This window comes from Phialemonium atrogriseum, assembly GCF_030411735.1.
Source record: "Phialemonium atrogriseum strain 8032-3 unplaced genomic scaffold QBC33scaffold_2, whole genome shotgun sequence".
Lineage (NCBI taxonomy): Eukaryota > Fungi > Ascomycota > Sordariomycetes > Cephalothecales > Cephalothecaceae > Phialemonium > Phialemonium atrogriseum.
This window is the reverse complement of record NW_026848139.1, coordinates 1,326,995-1,346,566: the sequence shown is the minus strand read 5'-3', so window position 1 is coordinate 1,346,566 and position 19,572 is coordinate 1,326,995. Positions and strand designations below refer to the sequence as shown.

Sequence of the window (19,572 nt, the reverse complement as noted above, 5' to 3'; positions counted from 1 at the left end):
GGTCTGCACAGGGGAGTTTTGGTTTGGGCCCCCCTGTTGGGTTTGTTTTTTTATTGCGGTTGCGTCCCGCCCCCCCCTTGTTTTATTCCCAAACCCCCCCCCCCCCCCCCCCCCCCCCCCCCGGCCTTGCAAGCTTGGAGCCCACCCTTGCTTGACTTGACAGGCAGAAAAAGCGAGGCCCATGACAGCAGATGCTCGGCCCCGGTAACATCAGACATCATCCTCGTTGTCAATCATATCACCCTCGCTCAAGGTTCTATTATTGCCGCCCACCTCCATTGGCACTACGCGACGGCCACTACTGGATGGGTTGCTTGGCCTTGTCCCGCACACCTTGGATGCGACTTTGCATGCAGAGGGGTCCTATATCTCGTCTGCTCTCCCCATACCATTTTTCGTCCCATCGAATCTTCAATTGTGTAACCGGTTCCAGAAGATCACCCCCCATCTCAACCAAGAATTGCACGTCTGGTGAACCAGGCCTGCAAACAGAGCCGCCCTTTTCACGGCCCGACCAGATCCCAGCAGGCCAGACACTTCAAACACGGCATTGCAACCGGTCCCGCCGTTGACAGCCTCCAGCCCCTGTTACTTCCAATCAGCGGGGCGCCGCCATCACTGATCTCCCCACGAGCCTTCAAAAGTAAACGCGCTCCTGGATAGACTGCAGGGCGACGATCGACAGAAGCTTGAATTTGGAAGCTTCGACGAAGCAAATCCAGGCCGCCAATATCAAGGAGAAACCCCCTCCATCCCTCCACCGCAGTGGCCCTCTTGTTCTTCTTCTCCTCCTGATACCACTTATACTCCACCGGAACCCAATCCTCCAGACAGACCAAAGAGTCCTGTCACTGCCTCGACACCTGCAGTCATATCAGCCCTGCCCAGTGGACCTCCGCCAGTTTGGCTGGATGCGACCAGTGACGCCTTTCTGAGCGACCCCTTGCTAGCAAGAGCCGCTCACAGCCAGCCAGGACTTGTGACGACGACAGCCAGTCCGTTCGACCGGATAGAAGCTCAATTGGGTATCGGAGGGGCGCGGGAGAAGCAGGAAGTTCTAAAGCACTGGCGACACCATCGACCACCCTGGCCTCGTCCAATACGCTACCTCTGTTCACCTGGCCTCCACCTATAGTTGCCACACTTTATTCCACCTGTGCCTCCGAATTCCGCACAAGGCCAAGCATACCTGGTTCCCACCACCGCAGTCGCCCAGGTAGCCCGCTGCAACCCCCGCTCAGTGAGACTGAGCCTCGACTAGATCGGACAACTTCTTCTGCACCACACACCAACGGAAAGTAGTACGTATACTTCGGCAGAGCCAGACCCCACCCGGCCGCCTCGCCTCCTTGCGGACCTGCATTGCATGCTCGCATTTCCTACAGCCACGCCCATTACGTCGCCACGTCCACACCCATGCTCACACCCTTACCACCTACTCGCCCCTCACCTTTTACACTCGCCCTCACACTGATGATAACCAACAGACCTTCCGAGTCAAGAGATACTGTACCTAAGTGCAGCTACCCACCTACACCGTCTGACACCTCACCCTTGATCTGTCTCGACGCTCCTCCACACGTGGCCTGTCAAGCCGCTAGTCCAGCCCCCCGAGACTCCTCCCGCACCTCCCTTTCCCGAACGGGCAGTCTATATACTCCAGTGTTCGGAGCTTGCCCTGCCTTTGACGTGCTTCCCGCACCTCTCTAATACCTATTAAGGAATCGGTATCTGAGCTTCTTCGCATCATATCAACTACACCACCACCACCTCTTCCTCCTCCTCCTCCTCACCACCAGCAAGAACAACGTCACCACCACCTCGACTCTTCGAACCTGGCTCGTCACCTAACCGAGGCCACCATTGTCCAGCACTGCTCAGACTGTTCCATCGGCGCACTCGACGCGCTTCTTGACGTCGACAACGGGAACGAAACTTGGCTTGGTCATGCTCTAGTTCACCTTCTGTTTAATTCTCTGACGCCTCGACACCTAAACGGCTTCTGTCTTTGCCTCACCTGAACGTCTTACAACGTCGTCTGCCATTGAAGGCGCGCCCATGAGACCGTTCCCTGGCTTGGAATCATTCATAACCTCCCACGCGCCCATATACGAAGTTCCTTGCGCTTACCTGCTCTGGATCTTGTCACCAGATTCAAAAGCCTTGGTCTTTTCTTCACCCGGGTAGCTAGTCGCCTCCCGTTTCAGAGTTCGTCATGGCATACCAAGTAGAACAGTCCGTGATGGACCAGGAGTACAAGCTGGAGGTCCGTCAACAACCTAGCTACGCCAGAGTTGCCATTGGGAAGGAGAAAGGTGCGCCATGATATCTCTCCTCCCCCCTTTGCTGGTTGGAAGAGACTAACGTGCCGGATTCAGATCGCAAACCAATCGACCCCCCTCCCATCGTGCAACTAAAAGTCAGCCCCAAGAAGGACCCCATGCAAAACTTCCTGCAGAATCCCTACTTGATAATGTCCTGTCAACTCATCAAGGCCGAGGACGAGAAGGATCCACAGCCAACAACAAACGCGCTTCTTGGGACCATTGTATCATCGCTCTACAGTTTGAAGGATACCGACAACAGCCTAGGGGGCTTCTTCGTCTTCGGCGACTTGTCTGTCAAGTGTGAGGGCCAGTACAGGCTCGAATTCACCCTCTTCGAGCTCAGGCTTGTGGAAAAGGAGTGCTACCTTCTGGCGACGACCCGATCCGACACCTTCACTGTCTACCCGCAAAAGTTCTTCCCAGGAATGGCCGAGTCTACCTTCTTGACAAGGTCTTTCAGCGACCAGGGCGTCCGTCTCCGGTTACGCAAGGACTCGCGCAGCATCACAACACGGAAGCGAAACAGCACCGTTGCTGATTTCGCACGTCAGTACTCGCGGCACGACCAGGACCCGCAGAACCACCGAGATCACCCATCCCGATCGAGCAGCATCAACGAGGTTGCTGCCCCGTCAACACCACTTGATCGTTCCAGGGGCATGGCACCACAGGGAGGGGCCTACTTTGACAACTCCCAGCAGCTCAGAGAGTACGCGGTTGGGCCGACGAGCAACTATCCGACATACGGGGGCTACGAGGACCGGCCCAACAAGCGCCAACGCATGACTGACCACAGTAGCGGTCAGGGCTACGACCACCACGACTACACGGCCTATCAAGCAGGCCCCCGAACTGTCCCGGATCTTCCTACAACTTCCATGCTGCCCTACACAACCGGCTATGCTGTGACAAGCCACGCGGCGGCAGTTGGTTTGCCCATGCCCAACCCTTACTCGCACCCCGTCATGCCACCTCGGCTAGACACCCAGATGCCCCCCTCGGCTGGTCCAAGCTCGGCGACATCGACTTTCTCTCCCGGGACAAGAAGGTCACCGGGCCAAAGTCAAAACTATCCATACCCACCGCAACAGATGTACCAGTCACCGTCGACGACACTCCACTATCCCTCACAACCTCCTCCGGGGCCGCAAAACGGGCTCGGTATAGGGCTCGACCTTGACGCCGTCGAGAAGCACATGCAGCACAGCCAGAACAACGGCACCGGGCTCTAGCAGGGTCCGGGCCGGAATCTAGCTGGCAAGCTTTTCTTCTCCACGTCAGCAGAACCGCTGCGTTGGCACCTGGGCCCGGCCCACTACTACTCCACCGCTGCTGCTGCCCACTTGGACAGCAGACGAGGCGCCTGCGCCCGTTTTCCGTACCGTTTAATCACTCCTCGGCCCCGAGCAGCGATAGAGGTGTTCCCCCACAACGGCTTAGACCTAGGGGGGGGGGAACAAAAGTTTACAGTTTAATTCTCAGATTGCAACCGAGGCTGGGCCAGCCCCAGCTGGCGGGCCATTGGGAGAAAATGGCCTGTCTCGAGTTTCTCTATCTCATTGCCGCGACACACCTGGCGACGTCCATTTCAGCGTTTTTTACCTGCATATTGCTTTCCCGGTTGTAGGTTTTGGTCGAGCGAATGGGTGGGGGGGGGGGGGGGGGGGGGTTTCGGGAGGGGTAGTTTCTATTCGGAATGGGCGGGGGCTGGGAGTGAATCTTCTCTTGGAGCTGGTTTGCATCGGGAAAGAGGAAAGGGAAAAAGAAAAAGAAATGGATGTTCACATTCATTATGAATTATACCCGGGCTTGTGGTTTCGGTACATAGAGTTTCGCTTTCCTTATAGCTTGAGCCTTTTTAATTTTCCTTTCTATCTTCTTTTTACTTCGCCTTTTCTTCTTTTTATTTACTTACTTATCTACTTCTTTTTCTTTTTCTTGCTCTTTTTGCGTGGCCATGTATTCGACGATACCTCCCTCTGTTCTACTGCCCAGGTAGTGTTGTAGGACGGCTTATAGTGTTTCCTAGAGCTGATTCAGCATCACTGCCCATAATGAAGCGACTCGGAAGAGAATTGCATTCATAATCGCTCGATCCCTTGGCGCCGAGTGGCATTGTCTGGCCTGGAGAGTGAGTTCAGAACTGTCCTGTCGCTGTTGGTGTTTACCAGATCAGGCCTTGGACAAAGGTGATGCGGTCTGAAACCTGGTCGACCAAAAAGCGGCCCTTGGGGTTTTGAGCCACGTGGGGAGAGAAGGTATCCTCTCCTATACGTATGTACAACCGCCATACCACAACGAGAAGTTGCTTCTTTCCCCGAGCCCAATTTCCGAATTTCCCTCCAGCCTTACGCCTCCCCCTCACCCCCACCTCGCATCCAGCGCATCATACAGCGTCTGATTAACAGGCAGCACGCTCCCATGCCTCAAGTCCCTCGGGAACGCCGTCCGGTCGCTAGCCTTCCAGGCAGCGTTGCTGGCGGGGTCATCGCTCTCATAGGGCGCGTACCCATCGCCGCCGTAGAAGTCGAGCAGCAGGTGGACCCTCCCCTCGACCTCGTTGTCGAGGTACGCCGCGGGGCCCTCGACGCCGCTCTGGATGGACGCCGAGGGACCACCCGGGCGGGTCCAGGGGCCGCGGAGGCCCGTCGTCGAGGACTCGGCGAAGACGGTCTTGCGGGTCTCGTCTTTCATGAAGCGGATGAAGGTCTGGTTCGTGGCGGTGTTGTTGGAGGCGAGGGGGAGGATCGTTAGGTCGATGATGTCGGTTGGGGAGTAGTCGATGTAGGTCTGGGGGGAGGTGAAGGCCTTGAAGTCGGATGTGTGGGCGTAGCGGATCCGGGTGTTGGATGGGGAGCCGGTGTGTCTACTGTCTGAGGCGGAGTACTGGGAAGGGGGGTTAGCCTTAGCGTGGACTTGTCAGGGGGTCGGTGGATACGACGAACAAACTTGGATGCCCAGTACACCATGTATTGGCCTGGATGTTGTCAGCATTCTCAAGTGGCCGGAGCTGCTGGTTGGCATTGCCGTGATTGTCACCTTTTTCAGGATCCCAAATCGCCTCTGGAGCCCAGACCATGCCGGCAGTCGCATCCTCAACGGTCACAAGTCTTTCGTCGACCCAATTGACCAAGTCGGTGCTCTCCCAGACGAATATGCCCCTGGAACCGGTCCTCTGTGCGGCATCCCATGTGGTCTGTGGAGAGGTTAATCTCGGTATTGACTGCTTCCTGGAGAGCTTGACGTTGAGCCAGCCGCAGCCATCCATACCTTGCCAATGTTCAGGTCCGTCCCGACGATATACCACTTCTTCCCGGCCTCTTCGCCACCGCCCTGCACAATGGCCGGGTCGCGGACTCCCCCGGTCCCTTTCGTCGGCTTCATAACGGGAGACCCCTTATTTAGGGCCCTGAAGGAGACCGGGTTATTGCGATTGCTGAGGTAGAAGTAGACGTACGGGTCGGCGCCGAGGAAAAATGCCCCGAGGTATCCAACGAGACTCGGATCGGCTCGCTCAGCCAGTTGGCTGCTGTAGTCCTCGAGACCGAGAGCCATGCCCCTGGCCCCGGGCTTGTTGAGGACCGCGGCGAGACATGATATCGAGGACAAGGTAACAGTCAGTGCCAGGAGACGCGACCTAGAAAGGACAGACGAACGCATCGTGGAGCCGAGGCTCTAAGGAGTGTCGCTATATTGTCACAGAATGCATGGGGTGCTAGGAGGAACAGGACCCAGAGACCGGGGAGTATTGAGGGAGTGTCATGGCTGCAGACCTGCGGGAAACCGGGTCCAAGGCATGGGCCAGAGGGTATTATTATACAGGTGGCCCGCCCGATCAAACAGAACAACCATCCAAGAGCCTATGGTCGTGCGCAAGGTATCCCCACATTGCTCTTTGGATATCTTGATTGTCCCATTTAGCCTCGTGGCCCATGCCAGTTGACGGGAGTACATGGCTAAATACCGCCGCATCACCTCGATATGGAGGTAGCCGAGTTACCAAGAATGAATCGCGGACAATGGCGAGAGACAAATTTAAGGCATCCTTGTAATTCGACCCTGCACCTCAGCAGGCGAAGAAGGCATTTCGGGGAGTAAATATGGCGAATGCGATGTTCGAGTTGTCCTGATTGTTGGTTGGACTGCGGAGTGGGGGCCTCGCGAGGGTTCGGCACCGGAATCCACGGCCAAACTGGGCATGGCCGGTGAGTCGTACCAACATCGAAGCGCTCCAATAAAGCGGCGGATGAAAGACACCTCATCAGACGCGGAACCTCTCCAGCACTCTTCCAAGCTCGTTCCATTGCCGGAGGATTAGCAATTTCAGGGACGTCTCGACCAGCTGAGTCACGCAGTGCACCTGCACCTTCAACCCGTAAACCATGGTCAATTCACCGCTCTCCGAGTTCGTCTTCTAGGGATGTGTGGTTGTCAGACACGGAGATAAGCCCGATATGTCGCCACTCCTGGCCCCCGACGTTTCCTATCATTGATCGAAACGCCTCGGCTCTCATTTCGCACGCACTTTGCGAGATGGCAGAGCCCTGCGAGTCTTGTAGGCTTTCTTCCTCGATAAGAACATCGTCCGCCGGTTGTTGAACCCTCTCAAGCAATCGCTCCCGCGGAGTTCGGAGCTGGAAGCTGAAATGGTCGTCTGCTGACTGTACCGCATTGGAGCCCGCATTCTGATCCAAAACGACCCCCGTCGCCAACTCTGTGGCACTGAGGAGCTCGGCGCCCGTACTCGCCGTTGCTTGGTTCAATGGAAGGGGCTCCGCGAGGGGAATTCCCATCGAGCTATCGGTTGCTTGACTGTCGACATCCTTCTGGCTAGGACGGCCAGCATCGATAAGGGATTCCATAAAAAGGTCGTGTCTGAATATAGTACCTGAGCAATATCCTCCAAAGAGTTTCTTAATCGAAATGCTATTCATGGCCCATTCTTGCGGCCTGACGGTGCAGGGCCATACGTCTTTCGGTTTAAAAGCCCCGACCAAAAGGCAAAGCTCTGGGTAAGATGAATGTCGGGAATAGGGGAAAGTGATTAATCTGGGCAGAGATGCTGGGTCGTTCCCCGGCCTGGGGCGGGGTGGCCCACGCCCCAGTTGTGATTTCTTAGCAATGGCTTGAATGGCCGCCTCAAGCATGGCCTCGTTCTGGTCTCCAAACGAAGACATCTCAAGGTCAAGCGAGATGTTGCGGCCACTGGCAACAACGTTCAGCAAGAAAGCCCGAATGTTCTCCTTCAGTTCGTCCGGTATATCGTCAATGTCGCAGATTCTACCTTGGGGGTCAGCGAGGAGCGAGTTCAATCGAAAGTGTTGCAACACCCACACTTGAAGCAGATGCTGGATTTCTTGGGGAGACAAGGAGTCCAGCTCGGCGTCCCGCTCGAGATCGTCACCTCCGCCACCGATACCCATTTCGGCAACATCTTGACCATTGGGCAGGTGCGTAATGATTGGCTGGATCCAAACAACTGGCGCGTTCTGGACAGTTGAACAATAGTTGCCCTTTTCGCAGCTGTGTAAGCGCACGTTTTCATCCGTCGTCAGGCATCCTTCATGCCGTGTGTTTCCACACATGAATCCAACCAGTCCTGGGGCTTCAGGGGCTAGGTGGAATTCCGCCCCATATCTGTTACTCGTATCCTTGCTTACGAGGGAGTTGTAGACTCGCATCTTGTACTCGTCGACATGGATCTTGGAGTGTCAGAGTAATGTCAGAGTAGAAGGCCAATTAGAGGTCCGGCATGAATAGCCTTACCTTTGAGCCCAGTGACTTTGAGAGAGCCACCCAGACGTCCTCATAGCTGCGTTCTGGGTTAGCAAAGTCTTACCACAGTTGAAAAATGGCTTGCCTACCCATATGTCCAAGCCTGGAAATGAAAGACTGTTTCGGGAGGGTATTTTGCCACCTTTTGCAGCAGCTCCTGAATGCCTTCTGCTTTGGTCTGAAAGTCAACATCTTCAATGAAGGAAGTGTCGAGGTAGATTGTGTCTAGCGATTTGGAACCGCATGCATACTCCACCAGAGACGGGCTCCTCATGAGGGCATTGACAAACCACGGCTCGCTACGGATATCCCCGGTGTAGAGTACGGCTTTCCCTTGCGCCTCAAATACTGGAATGGTCAGGTCAACGATGGCCGGCGCAAGGTCACACGACACCGAAACAGGAACTCACAGAACATGACCGCCCCTGGGCAATGGTTGGCGTTGAAGAGGGTAACCTGGATGTGGTTGCCCGGTTCAAGCTCCAGGGTGGTCGGTGTCTCTAGAGGAATAGGTTTCTGGTCTTGCTGTTGGCTCCAAGTTGAAACCCAGGGAACTAAATCACTCACAAGCAAGTTCTTAAGGTGTTTGTACGTCTGGATCCGTGCCTCGAGAATCCCTTTAGCATAATTGATGCGGCATGGAAACCGCTCAAGGCGGAGCAGCAGTTCTCTCGTCGCCGCCGAGCAGTAGACGCTGAGTCGTGGTCAGAAAAGCCACAGCGAAGATCTGAAAGCACTCACAATGGCGAGCGTAGGCTTTCCAACCCAGCCAAGTGGTCGCTATGGATATGAGAAAGGAAGCAGGCCAGAGGGGACGTTCGGCCAGGGCTGCGGCGGAAAAAGTCCACTGCATGATGGGTCAGCGACAGTTGTTTTATCTATCGTGGTTAAATAATGAACCTCTGATATTGGGAAACTCGGCCACAAGGCCGTCGAAGGTTGACATCGGGTCCTGTCAACCTGGGGCATAAACTGCTAGTCTTTAGCTTGGAGAGAAAATTGAGTTATTGCAGAAAGAATATCGGATTCCAGTAAGAAGTCTTTTTTGGCAAAGGTGCATTGCAATGGTACTTGAGACCATTACTTCTGCTCGTGTATCTGTTAGGGTCGTCTAGCTGGACCGGAACAGCAGGCAGCAATGTCAACCTGGAAGCGCCAAAACATGAATATTCAAGAGCTGACACGCAAACAAACCAATCACTCCATAACAACCAGACTAAATCCAAGCATTCATACACAAAGGGAGGAGGAGAAAAAAAAACCAAAGATACAGCATTATGGCACTTACCAGTCGCCTCGTCACCTCTCATATTGGAGACAGTGAGAGTTTCACGTGATTCACTAGATTATAATCAACATAATGATATCATCGGTGTTGCGCATGTAGTAGGCACGAAGTACGGATTAGAAGACGAGAAATAAGAGTCTGCAATAGAATGACCCTTTGCCGACCAAAAAAAAGGATGCTTGCAAAAAAATTGCCCACACACGGAGTTGAACCGTGGACCTTATCGTGTCGTAGCTAGTACGAGCGATACGCGCTAACCACTGAGCCATATGGGCTTCCATTTATGACAAATGTCAACCTAATGAGGTATATAGCTTTGGCTACAGGAGGGTTTTGCTGCGCGTCGGGTCTGTGACCAGGCAAGCCAGGTGCCGCCGGGCCGGAATATTCTCACCAGGTGACAGTATCTTTCTTCGCATTGTCAATACCACCGTCGCTGACTGTTGCTGTTACTATTTCTATTGCTGTCGCTGTTATCGCTATTGCTATCTGCTATCACTATTGCCATCATTGTCATTGTCGACATTGCTTGCTCTCGCCGTCACTTGCTTCGCTTTGTTTTTAGTGCCATCTACTGGGACCCGCCTGGGGCTGTCACCACCTGCCTCGCGCAGACCTGAAGCGCATTACCAGACGGATTGGATTAGGCTTAATCACGTGATAGAAAAACGCTCCAAACAACCCCTTTTGTGGAGACTGCTCCCCCCTTATTGGAAAGCAAGGGATGCACACAAAGAGCTGGGCTAACTGAGGGCTTCTTGGTCTTCCACGATTATGGTTTCTCATAGAATATCCGGCATTGTCCTAGGTGAGGAGTAGAGAGAGCTTACATGTCGCTAGTTAAACGAAGCTTCGCAAGTCGCTGAAGTGGCTTAGATCTATGTCTGTCTCACTGCTGTTTGCAGCCTCTTTGGTGCGAAATATGTCGTCCTAAGTAGCAAATAGTAAGATATTGATAGCAACTTAATCAGCGTATATGCAAGAGAAGTAACTGATGACAAGGAAACTAGAAAGTGCTGCTAGTTTGATAAATGCGAGATTGAGGGAGGAAGCAAACGTGTGCTTGTATATAACTTTGATAACTTAGCTACTTAGAAGCATTATGGCTTTGCTTTGCTTTGTCTTATATTGCTCTTAATGAGAGGTTTGGTAAAGAGCTATAAGCAAATTATGCTGTAGCTTGCATTGGGTTGGTAAGACTTATCTTATATGAGGTGAATGAAATGTGAGAAGTTTATGAGAACAGGCATGCCGCTACAGTAGCCGGTGCTGGGAAATAACCATATAGCTTCAAATATTGAGTGACGATTTCGACCAGCAGTGGTCATGTTGGTAAGAGTATTAGTTTCTAACAACCTATTCCACGAGCACGCGGGTTCAATTCCCAGCCACTTTGATCCTTGCACGTACCTAGGCTCGTTCTTAGGCTGAGGTGGTTTCAAAGTATTGTAGGCATCTGGGGGCATCTTTTTTTTCTTCCTCCCTCCCCCCCCTTTTTAGACCACTGTGCGGGGGTTGACCTCTTATAAGGGCTCTGGCCTGGACAAGGGCATTGTGTATGCTCTAGTGCGCGCATATTCGAACGCCTAAGAAGTAGTGTAAAGGAAGCCTCTTTCGATTTCTTCGAATGGGTGAGTGCCTTTAGAAGCATGTGCAGTTGATGTCCTAGAGAGTCGTGATGGCCTCGATAAATATGTCAGAGTCTCACATAAAAATTCAGGGGTCAGGCAGCCCAGCCGTACGTATTACCCCATATTTCTCTACGGAACGCCACGGCGCGAGCTCCTTATTCACCACCCGACTGCTGACAGCTATTTAGGCTGCCAGCAACACTACACACAGGCACTACATCAAGTCATGACGCTCATCAAGTAGTCAAGCCCGTTTTCCCGCCCACGCGCCATACTCAAGGACCATCTCGACATCAAATTCTCCGTCCGTCCTCAACTGATACTGTGGCAAGGTTGCGGGCCCGCAGGACCCGGTACCAAGCCCGTGGTAAAACCAGTCGAGATGAGCAACGGTATCGTCCCGATTGCGCCTGCGCAGCTCGTACGGGTGCGCGCTCTCGTCCAGATCCGCGGTGGAGCATCGCAATGCCTGGAAGCCGGCGCCATCCAGGCCCGCAAAGCCGGCGCGGCCTCCCAATTGCCAAACGCCTGGCTCAGCTTCTTGTCCCGGTAGCTCTCGCCAGGTCCCCGGCCGAACCACCGCACACGCTCGCAACCCGCAAGCACCAGGGAGAAACCAAAACGGGCGAACGAACGACTTCGGCAGGAGGGGCCCTCTCGGTGTCGCCGGCACGCGCACGTGTATGGCCATACCGCCCAGGCGAAACGTCGTCTGCGTGTCTACGGACCAGTTTAGGACCGGAGGCTCGACTCGGCCCTTGCTCACGATCTCGACGATGCCCCCCTTAACCTCCCACGTCACTCCGATGGCGTGGCTCTTCGCCTGGTGCAAGCGGCGGGTTTGCCAGTCCACGTACAACCTGAGTGACCCCTGATAGCGAGGAAGTTTTGCCCGATAAATTCCACCTCAGGAGGCCTGTCAAGTGGTGGCAGGGCGGTCTCCCAGATCTGCCTACTGTTGGGTTCGATGCGTCGTAACTGTCCAAAAGCAACAAGATGGCCGGCCGTGCCCCGAGAAGTCGCAGCAGCAAGCGTGAACTCAAGATTTAGGTACGATTCGGGGATCCTCTAGTAGTCCCCTGGTAATCAAGCTTGCCCTCGTATGTGGCCTAATGTCTGTATGTCACAGCTTAGTCGCGTGATTAATCGAGCTTGAGGGTTGCCTTACTTTGGGGATCTCCACCCCACCACCTTACTCCTTCCAGCTGTTGGCAACGATCGACCAGTGGCATCTAAGATGGTAAAGACTGATGAAGTCATAGAGATAGATGATCGTGACCTTCCGGCCGTCGATGCTCAAGGTCTGCATAGGCTCGATAGCATTCTTGTACTCTACAAGGCTGGGAGTCGGGGTTTGATCGGAAAAGCAAAGTCCGTCCATGACAAAATTGCCATCGTTAGGGTCGTCCCCGAAGTCGCCGCCGTACGCGATATACTCTTCGCCTTCTTTATTCTTGGCCCGTAAGCCATGCGAAGCATAAATATCAAGACCCCATAGGGAAGGATATCTCAAAAACGCACATGGTTAGCCCATTCCCAGCAGAACCCACCCATGAGTACCAGATACTCGTAAAAGACATCGATGTATTCCTTTATTGCGCCCGGCACGTTTACCATTGCATAAATATACTCGTAGAGCACCAGAGGTTTCGACCAACCTGCCTGTTTCGCAAAGTCGATGCAGTAGTCGACAGGCGCATACATCCTGCTGAGGAAATCCGCGGTCTGGGCCGACTGGTCTCCTTCGTAGTGCACTAGCCGGCTCTTTTCAACTAATTTGATATAATCATACATGACCTGGTGGTTCCAGCCATAGAACAATGCTGGATGATTCTTGCCACATCACCATTTGACGGCCCGGTCGACGTAGGCATCCTCCCAATCAGGGTTGTCTGATGTAAATTTGGTAGGATCATCACCGACAACTCCGAGCCCTGGCACTCCAAGTCGCATTCGTCAATAACGCAGAGGCCACACGCCCTCAAATAGAAGCCTGTATTGATGGTTCTACCTCGGCGTTCACTTAGAACTGCGTGACATAGCGCCCACATTCATTATCATCGATCAGGACGAAACGTCCCTGCCTCTGTAGGCACAGACCGTCCTTTCATTATCGGACCATTAATCGACCAACTAGTGATTATTTGAATGAAGCTTATATACGGCATATTCAGCTACTGTCTATTGTTTCTTACATTGCTAGGCGGAATACTCTCGACTCAGAGACGCCTTCTCTTGACTTCTTGGTTGGCAGAAGAAAGCGGCCTTTTGAAACTGCCCCTCGTCTTACTCGACGATAATACTCCGATAGCCCGGTCTAAATCTCCCCCCTTCAACAATACCGTGGCAATCACAATCCTCTTCCTTATCGCAGTAGTATCCCTCAACTTGGCTGAGTGTTCCAAGCACCAGAGAAACAAGTTTCCCAATGCATCTGCATCGCCTTCGTAGTCAGGGGCTATATCTCCCATATCGATCAAGAGCAGTCTCGCAGCATGCAAAGCTGTCGATTCGGGCTGTGTGAGGACGACGTTCCAATGACAGATATCCCCGTGCACGACGCCGCATCTCGAGAGCTTCTGTATACCGCAAGCGAGATCCAGAAGTTGTTCCTCGCTGATAGGCAAATTTGTCACGGTCGATGAGGAGCCCATCGCTGGAGAAGTAGAAGCCGTAGATCCAAATCTATCGGAATCGGCGACCGACATACCTAGTAGGTCAGGACTACAACCGGCGTAAGGCATGAGAAATCCAGCAATCTGATGACTATGAAGTTCGGTATCTATATCATGCAGATAATCCTTGTTGACAGAGTGATTCGAGACGATCCAGTTGCTTGTCTCGTCGTGCAAGACCACAGCGAGAATAGGCACGACATTAAATCGTCTTTCCATCACGTAGTTTTGATCCTTGGAGGCACTTCCCCGGTCTCTCTCGATACACCGAATAATGGCTTCCCTGGTACGAATCTCGTTCTCGTGCGATTCGACATCGCAGTCGAAATCGATACGCTTGAAGACGCACTTCCTGCCATCCTAGAGATAGTAGTTGGCGCCTCGACTGAGATATGTCTTCTCGCATAGCTGCTTAAACCTGGTTGTTGGAAGCTTGTCGGAAGGCCTGATTCCATAGCAGAAGTTCTCCGAAATTGGCCTGCGGACTAAGGCTTCCTCGGAGAGTTCGAACGTGACCGGGAAGCCGCTTGAGTTCGTGCTGATTGTGTTCCAGGGAGGAAGAGCGGCCGTCGAGTGGTAGTGTGCCTTGATATGCTTCTCAACCGTCGAGCCGAGCCACTCGTCGTCAGGTACCTCGTCGAGTCGTGTATCGTGGCGCCAGTCTGCATCCGGCACTACCGGATCTCTAACATTGAGCTGGTACCATCGGCGATTGGCCAAGTCGTAAACTGCGGCAGAGCAACAGACGCCGGGCGTGATGAGGTTCGAGTAGGCTTCGACCACAGTCTCATGCCAGATGCGGTTTGCTTCCATATCAAGTTTCTGAGTTCCGTAAACACGTCCGGAACATCATCGACTGGAGAAGAACAAGCGGTTGAACAAGATCTAAGCTTCTCTGGACAAACTTCTGGAGAAGGGCAGGAAGAGAACTTCCGAGACGACAAAAGTCTCGCCAGTCGCCGTCTGATAGTTCTGCGTCTAATGGCAAGAAGCACTAACCCTCGTCATCACACAGAAGCAACAGATCCAAGCAAGGACAAGGCGGTGGAGGTGACATTGCAAAGTAGCCAATAGAGGTTGTAGAAGATTGAGGATGCCGGACGGGTGGACCGAGGTAGAGATGGTGCCGGACGTTGATGCGGCTCCTCCCGTGCGCCGGGATGGATGCGGGGGAGGATCCAGGAACATAATTGGCACATACTGACCTGCATGCTTCTGCAGTTGGACGGGGACAGCCATGATATTGGTACACTACTGTTAAGCAGCTTGTGCAGGTATACGTATCTACGAAGGAGCCATTCCAAAGACCAAGGCAATGATACCTCTGTAGTTCAAAGCGGGTTCGAAAGGCGACTCGTCGATTCCAATTTGGGATTTTCGGGGCAAGCTCCAGTGGACCCACCATTTCTAGTCCCGCCGGGGGTTTTTGTAGTCCCTCCGTGCTTCAACTTTCTAGTCCTACGGGCATCTTTGTAGTCCCGCCGGGCTTCAACCTCCGTTTTGCCTGCCTTTCTGGTCTTCTCTAAGTCTCGTTGGGCCCAGCAGCTCCGACAATTCCAACTAGACTCCTCTGAAATTCCTCCAATGGTTATGCCGGTTTTTGGGGCTTGCGGCGATTATGCACTCCGGTGTCCGGGATGGCGGCTCCCGCTCCCGGTAAGCAGGATGGTCAAGTGTGACGGTCCGAACCCCCGTTCACGCTCACTGCGTAGACACTAACTAGCTCGTCATCGAGTCTCGAAGACCTCAAAAGAGGCGTCCACCGTCATAGTCCATACAAGGGGTTGGACGCCTGAACGGGCCATGATTGCAGCGCTGGAGCAATCTGCACTCCGTTACTTGTGTTGTCTGCTGGCTGGATCCCGTTCCACGGTACCGGGACTTCCAACCCAAACCACTACGCGGTTTGGGTCCAAACCGGGTAGGCCTCGATCGTCTTTTCCAATCATGGAATTTCAGGGTAGATCTCCGGGCGTGGGGGCCCGCAGCGGACGAAAAGCGGACGGAGAGGCTCCGAAACGCCAGGGAATCTCGCAATGGCGTTGCACTCGCGGCATCTCGGAAATGATGCGCTGGTAAGGACTCGACGAGGGTAGCGGCGGGATGGAACTGATTTGTGGGAAATTTCCCGCGAAAGAAGACCGTTGTCCCATCTAGCGCTGATGTTCTATATTAAACGACACCACATCCCCGCCCCCTCGGGACGGCCCTGGGCTGCTCATTACAGACGTCCGAACGCGCGTTGTCGATCATGAAGTACCTTCAGGTTACTCAGCTGCTCTTAGCTGCTGCCGCGCCTATCAGGGCGGCCTTCACGTGGCAGAATGTCAAGTAAGTGGTATTCAGTGGGCAGAGGAATAATATCTCAGGCTCCCTTCTTATACCTAGTCGGAGAGACATCATGTTTATTCGCAACGGCGGTTGTTATCCTTGTCCGTGGGCACTATCAAGGACATTCACTGACTCCGACTCGCAATCAGGATTGGAGGTGGCGGAGGTTTTGTTCCAGGGATTGTCTTCCACCCCAAGACGGCCGGGGTAGCCTACGCAAGGACAGATATCGGCGTACGTGCAATCCTCATCCAAGACCGTCAATATAGTGACCAACCTTGATGCAGGGCCTTTACAGGCTGAACTCGGACGACTCATGGACGGCGGTCACGGACAGTCTGGCCACCGATGCAGGATGGTGAGATGAGACTCGAATTCTCTAGACTTCCTTCGCTAACATGAATTGGTCCAGGAACAACTGGTAATTAACTTAATCTGGCATTGCTTAGCTCTTCTAATATGTGTCAGGGGCATTGATGCTGTTGCTCTGGATCCTCAGGATGCAAATAAGGTGTAAGTAACCAACCTGCCTTGAGGTTCAATCGGGCGTTGTTCACATGAACGAATGTACCCCTGAGTGCCCTAAATCGTCGTGCTCAAATTCGCAGGCTAATTATTTAAACAAAAAGGTATGCGGCGGTGGGCATGTACACCAATTCCTGGGATCCGAATAACGGCGCTATCATAAGGAGTTCAGACAAGGGCGCAACATGGAGCAGCACCCGACTTGCCTTCAAGGTTGGGGGCAACATGCCAGGGAGGGGCACTGGAGAGCGATTGGCCGTCGACCCGCAGAACTCCAAGATCCTCTATTTCGGGGCCCGCAGCGGCAATGGCTTGTGGAAGTCAACAGACGCTGGCGTGACGTGGTCTCAGGTTACCAGCTTCAAGGCTGTGGGGACGTTTCGTCCTGACCCTTCCGACCCGAACGGCCTCAACTCGGACATACAGGGTCTCACTTTCGTGACCTTCGACTCGGGCTCGAAGTTGGTCAATGGAGCCACGTCTCGAATCTTCGTCGGCACCGCAGATAACACCACAGCCACCGTGTACGTCTCCGAGGATGCCGGCGCGACCTGGTCTGCCGTTCCCGGCCAGCCCGGAAAGTATTTCCCGCACAAGTGCAAGCTCCAGCCGAAGGAGAAGGCGCTCTATCTCACGTACTCGGACGGAACGGGCCCTTACGATGGCACTTTGGGTTCAGTCTGGCGCTTCGACATCACCTCCAAAACGTGGACCAACATTACTCCCGCCTCGGGGGACGATCTCTACTTTGGGTTTGGTGGTCTTGGTGTCGATATGCAGAAACCCGGCACTCTCGTTGTCGCAACCTTAAACAGCTGTGAGTAAAGCATAAAGCAAAGACGGACTATTTCAGGTTGAACATAGTCTCCAACGGCTTTAGTCCAGGAGCAGCGAGATAAACCCCAGACAACGGGTTAGTCGGCTAACGAATTCTGCAGGGTGGCCCGATGCCCAGCTATTCAGATCAACCGACTCAGGCGCCACTTGGTCTCGGCTGTGGGAATGGTCAAGCTATCCTGACATGAACCTCTATTATTCGATGTCGACAACCAAGGCTCCCTGGATCTCGCCCTTCATTAAGTCGGACACAAAGGTGCTGGGATGGATGATCGAGGCCCTCGAAATCGACCCGCTCAACAGCGACCACTGGCTCTACGGCACCGGCTTGACCATGTTCGGTGGCAGAGACCTGACTAAGTGGGATACCAAGCATAATATCTCGATCCAGGTCATGGCAGACGGCATCGAGGAGATGAGCGTCCAGGAGGTGGTCTCTGCTGTGGGCGGAAGCGAGCTCCTCGTCTCTGTCGGCGACGACAATGGGTTCACGTTTAAGAGCAAAGCCGACCTCGGGACGGCTCCAAAGACCTTCTGGCAAAACCCGACATGGTCGACCAGCAGCTCGGTTGGTCAGTGTTGCTCCCTCCGCCCAGGAACTCAAGGCCTGATTCATGTTGAAGAGGATTCTAACTTCTAAGCATTTTAGATTATTCGGGGAATCATCCTGCCAACGTCGTTCGCGTAGGTAATACGGGAGGCTCTGATACCCAGCAGATAGGCATTTCAAGCGACGGAGGAGCAACCTGGAACATCCGTACGTGGAGGAACGCTCGTGAGATCCAGATTCGCAACTGACCTCTCGGTATAGATTACGGCGCATCAACCAGTCAGTATGGCGGCAGCGTGGCCTACTCCGCCGATGCCGACACAATCCTCTGGAGCACATCGTCGCAGGGCGTGCTCCGCTCGCAATACCAGGGCAGCTTCACCAAGATCTCCAGTCTCCCGGCCTCGGCCGTGATCGCCAGCGACAAGCGCAACAACTCCTACTTCTACGGCGGCTCCGGGAGCTCCTTCTACGTCAGCTCCAACGCCGGCAGCACCTTCGCCAAGGCCGGAACCCTGGGCAGCGCCAAGGCGATCCGCGACGTAGCGGCGCACCCGACGACGGCCGGCACCGTCTTCGTCAGCACCGACGCCGGCGTCTTCCGGTCGACCGACTTTGGCGCCACCTTCGCGGCGGTGGGCGGCGCCGTGACCGACACGCAGAAGATCGCCCTGGGCCTCGGCTCGGGTTCGGCCTGGAACCTGTACGCCTTTGGCGACGGCCCCGCCGGGAAGAAGCTGTACGCCACCGCCGCGACCGGCGCTCCCGCCTGGGTTGATATCCAGGGCAGCCAGGGCTTCGGTGCCATCACGGCTTGCGTGCTGGCGGGCAGCGCCAATAACGCCGGACAGGTCTACGTCGGCACCAACGGCCGTGGCGTCTTCTGGGCCCAGGGCACCGTCGCCGGTGGTGGCGGCGGCGGCACGACGAGCACGAGTACGAGCAAGAGTACGACGGCCACTCCCACTACCACCACCAGCAGCACGAAGACTACTCCGAGCACGTCAACGACCAGCACGAAGACTACCCTGACCACGTCCACGACCAGCTCTGCGCCGCCGGCAACTGGTACGGGCGTATCCAAACACTGGGATCAGTGTGGCGGGATTGGGTGGACAGGTCCGACGGCCTGCGAGTCGCCGTATGCTTGTGCGAAACAGAATGATTGGTACAGCCAGTGCCTGTGAGCGGACTGTGGCGGGAAGCTGACGGATCGCGGCATCGTGTTGACCGGAATTGCGGTGTAGTCCGTACATGGTCTTAGTTTCATTTGCCGACGTTTAATTTGTCCATATTCTTAGCCTCTTAGGCTCACCACCTATATTCGTCGGCGAGCCATGTGTATATCCTGCATAGTATGTTCTTTATTCCTGGTTCTTCCTCCACCTAAGTCAGGGTATCCTTGCCAGGTGCAGGACAGCCATCTTGTCAAAGTTTGCGATTGGATTGCATCTGTTCCAGTGCAAACGCGGTGTGTCGCCCATTGGCCCAACCGTCCCGCCGGAGCATGCCTGCTCCCACAATCGGGTCGGTAAGATCTGAACGCACAGCCAATGTGCGCTCCATCATGGCGGGAATTAACTCACACGCTATGCTAGCGATGCTCTGGGGTCGTCACCTTCCCAAATGTCTC

At 54.3% G+C, this 19,572-nt stretch overlaps 6 protein-coding genes and 1 non-coding gene across 7 annotated transcripts; 2 read left to right on the top strand and 5 right to left on the bottom strand.

Annotated features, from left to right (window-relative positions):
* The first annotated feature begins 1,963 nt into the window (after positions 1 to 1,963).
* On the top strand, positions 1,964 to 3,719 carry QBC33DRAFT_164530 (velvet factor-domain-containing protein). Its single transcript, XM_060422263.1, has 2 exons — positions 1,964 to 2,315; positions 2,379 to 3,719. The coding sequence occupies exons 1-2, from the start codon at positions 2,216 to 2,218 to the stop codon at positions 3,557 to 3,559; spliced, it is 1,281 nt and encodes a 426-aa protein (XP_060287937.1). The 5' UTR covers positions 1,964 to 2,215; the 3' UTR covers positions 3,560 to 3,719.
* A 792-nt stretch (positions 3,720 to 4,511) lies between these two features.
* On the bottom strand, positions 4,512 to 6,174 carry QBC33DRAFT_164400 (glycoside hydrolase). The gene is made up of 4 exons (XM_060422262.1): positions 5,598 to 6,174; positions 5,367 to 5,523; positions 5,273 to 5,304; positions 4,512 to 5,213 (listed from the first exon to the last, which is right to left on the bottom strand). Exons 1-4 carry the CDS (start codon positions 5,985 to 5,987, stop codon positions 4,689 to 4,691), a joined length of 1,104 nt encoding a protein of 367 aa, XP_060287936.1. The 5' UTR covers positions 5,988 to 6,174; the 3' UTR covers positions 4,512 to 4,688.
* A 544-nt stretch (positions 6,175 to 6,718) lies between these two features.
* Positions 6,719 to 9,048, bottom strand: QBC33DRAFT_575606 (beta-lactamase-like protein; the record flags this gene model as incomplete). Its single annotated transcript, XM_060430845.1, has 10 exons — positions 6,719 to 6,871; positions 6,908 to 6,961; positions 6,995 to 7,607; positions 7,662 to 8,029; positions 8,094 to 8,139; positions 8,192 to 8,450; positions 8,513 to 8,618; positions 8,670 to 8,796; positions 8,844 to 8,949; positions 9,003 to 9,048. The coding sequence occupies 10 exons, from the start codon at positions 9,046 to 9,048 to the stop codon at positions 6,719 to 6,721; spliced, it is 1,878 nt and encodes a 625-aa protein (XP_060287935.1).
* Positions 9,049 to 9,581: 533 nt separating this feature from the next.
* Positions 9,582 to 9,665, bottom strand: QBC33DRAFT_t15. The gene has a single exon. It is a non-coding gene; the product is annotated as a tRNA-Thr (tRNA).
* A 1,600-nt stretch (positions 9,666 to 11,265) lies between these two features.
* Positions 11,266 to 12,815, bottom strand: QBC33DRAFT_554887 (glycosyl hydrolases family 2, TIM barrel domain-containing protein; the record flags this gene model as incomplete). Its single annotated transcript, XM_060429565.1, has 3 exons — positions 11,266 to 11,881; positions 12,218 to 12,474; positions 12,543 to 12,815. 3 exons carry the CDS (start codon positions 12,813 to 12,815, stop codon positions 11,266 to 11,268), a joined length of 1,146 nt encoding a protein of 381 aa, XP_060287934.1.
* Positions 12,816 to 13,161: 346 nt separating this feature from the next.
* QBC33DRAFT_608559 (uncharacterized protein) lies at positions 13,162 to 14,820 on the bottom strand. Its single transcript, XM_060432365.1, has 2 exons — positions 14,115 to 14,820; positions 13,162 to 14,048 (listed from the first exon to the last, which is right to left on the bottom strand). Exons 1-2 carry the CDS (start codon positions 14,507 to 14,509, stop codon positions 13,241 to 13,243), a joined length of 1,203 nt encoding a protein of 400 aa, XP_060287933.1. The 5' UTR covers positions 14,510 to 14,820; the 3' UTR covers positions 13,162 to 13,240.
* A 1,041-nt stretch (positions 14,821 to 15,861) lies between these two features.
* On the top strand, positions 15,862 to 19,449 carry QBC33DRAFT_164315 (Xyloglucanase). The gene is made up of 9 exons (XM_060422261.1): positions 15,862 to 16,027; positions 16,177 to 16,261; positions 16,315 to 16,385; positions 16,440 to 16,448; positions 16,496 to 16,540; positions 16,657 to 17,369; positions 17,491 to 17,961; positions 18,039 to 18,146; positions 18,201 to 19,449. The coding sequence occupies exons 1-9, from the start codon at positions 15,948 to 15,950 to the stop codon at positions 19,124 to 19,126; spliced, it is 2,508 nt and encodes an 835-aa protein (XP_060287932.1). The 5' UTR covers positions 15,862 to 15,947; the 3' UTR covers positions 19,127 to 19,449.
* The last annotated feature ends 123 nt before the right edge of the window (positions 19,450 to 19,572 follow it).

Bases quoted from the DNA above. Each gene is read 5' to 3' on its own strand.
- QBC33DRAFT_164530 (XM_060422263.1), top strand. From the start codon at position 2,216: ATGGCATACCAAGTAGAACAGTCCGTGATGGACCAGGAGTACAAGCTG. The intron at 2,316-2,378 runs GTGCGCCATGAT...TGCCGGATTCAG, and splicing joins TGCCATTGGGAAGGAGAAAG to ATCGCAAACCAATCGACCCC.
- QBC33DRAFT_164400 (XM_060422262.1), bottom strand. From the start codon at position 5,987: ATGCGTTCGTCTGTCCTTTCTAGGTCGCGTCTCCTGGCACTGACTGTT. The intron at 5,524-5,597 runs GTATGGATGGCT...ACCTCTCCACAG, and splicing joins CGGACCTGAACATTGGCAAG to ACCACATGGGATGCCGCACA. The intron at 5,305-5,366 runs GTGACAATCACG...GACAACATCCAG, and splicing joins GATTTGGGATCCTGAAAAAG to GCCAATACATGGTGTACTGG.
- QBC33DRAFT_608559 (XM_060432365.1), bottom strand. From the start codon at position 14,509: ATGGAAGCAAACCGCATCTGGCATGAGACTGTGGTCGAAGCCTACTCG. The intron at 14,049-14,114 runs GTTTAAGCAGCT...CTAGGATGGCAG, and splicing joins GACAAGCTTCCAACAACCAG to GAAGTGCGTCTTCAAGCGTA.
- QBC33DRAFT_164315 (XM_060422261.1), top strand. From the start codon at position 15,948: ATGAAGTACCTTCAGGTTACTCAGCTGCTCTTAGCTGCTGCCGCGCCT. The intron at 16,262-16,314 runs GTACGTGCAATC...ACCTTGATGCAG, and splicing joins ACGCAAGGACAGATATCGGC to GGCCTTTACAGGCTGAACTC. The intron at 17,962-18,038 runs GTCAGTGTTGCT...TAAGCATTTTAG, and splicing joins GTCGACCAGCAGCTCGGTTG to ATTATTCGGGGAATCATCCT.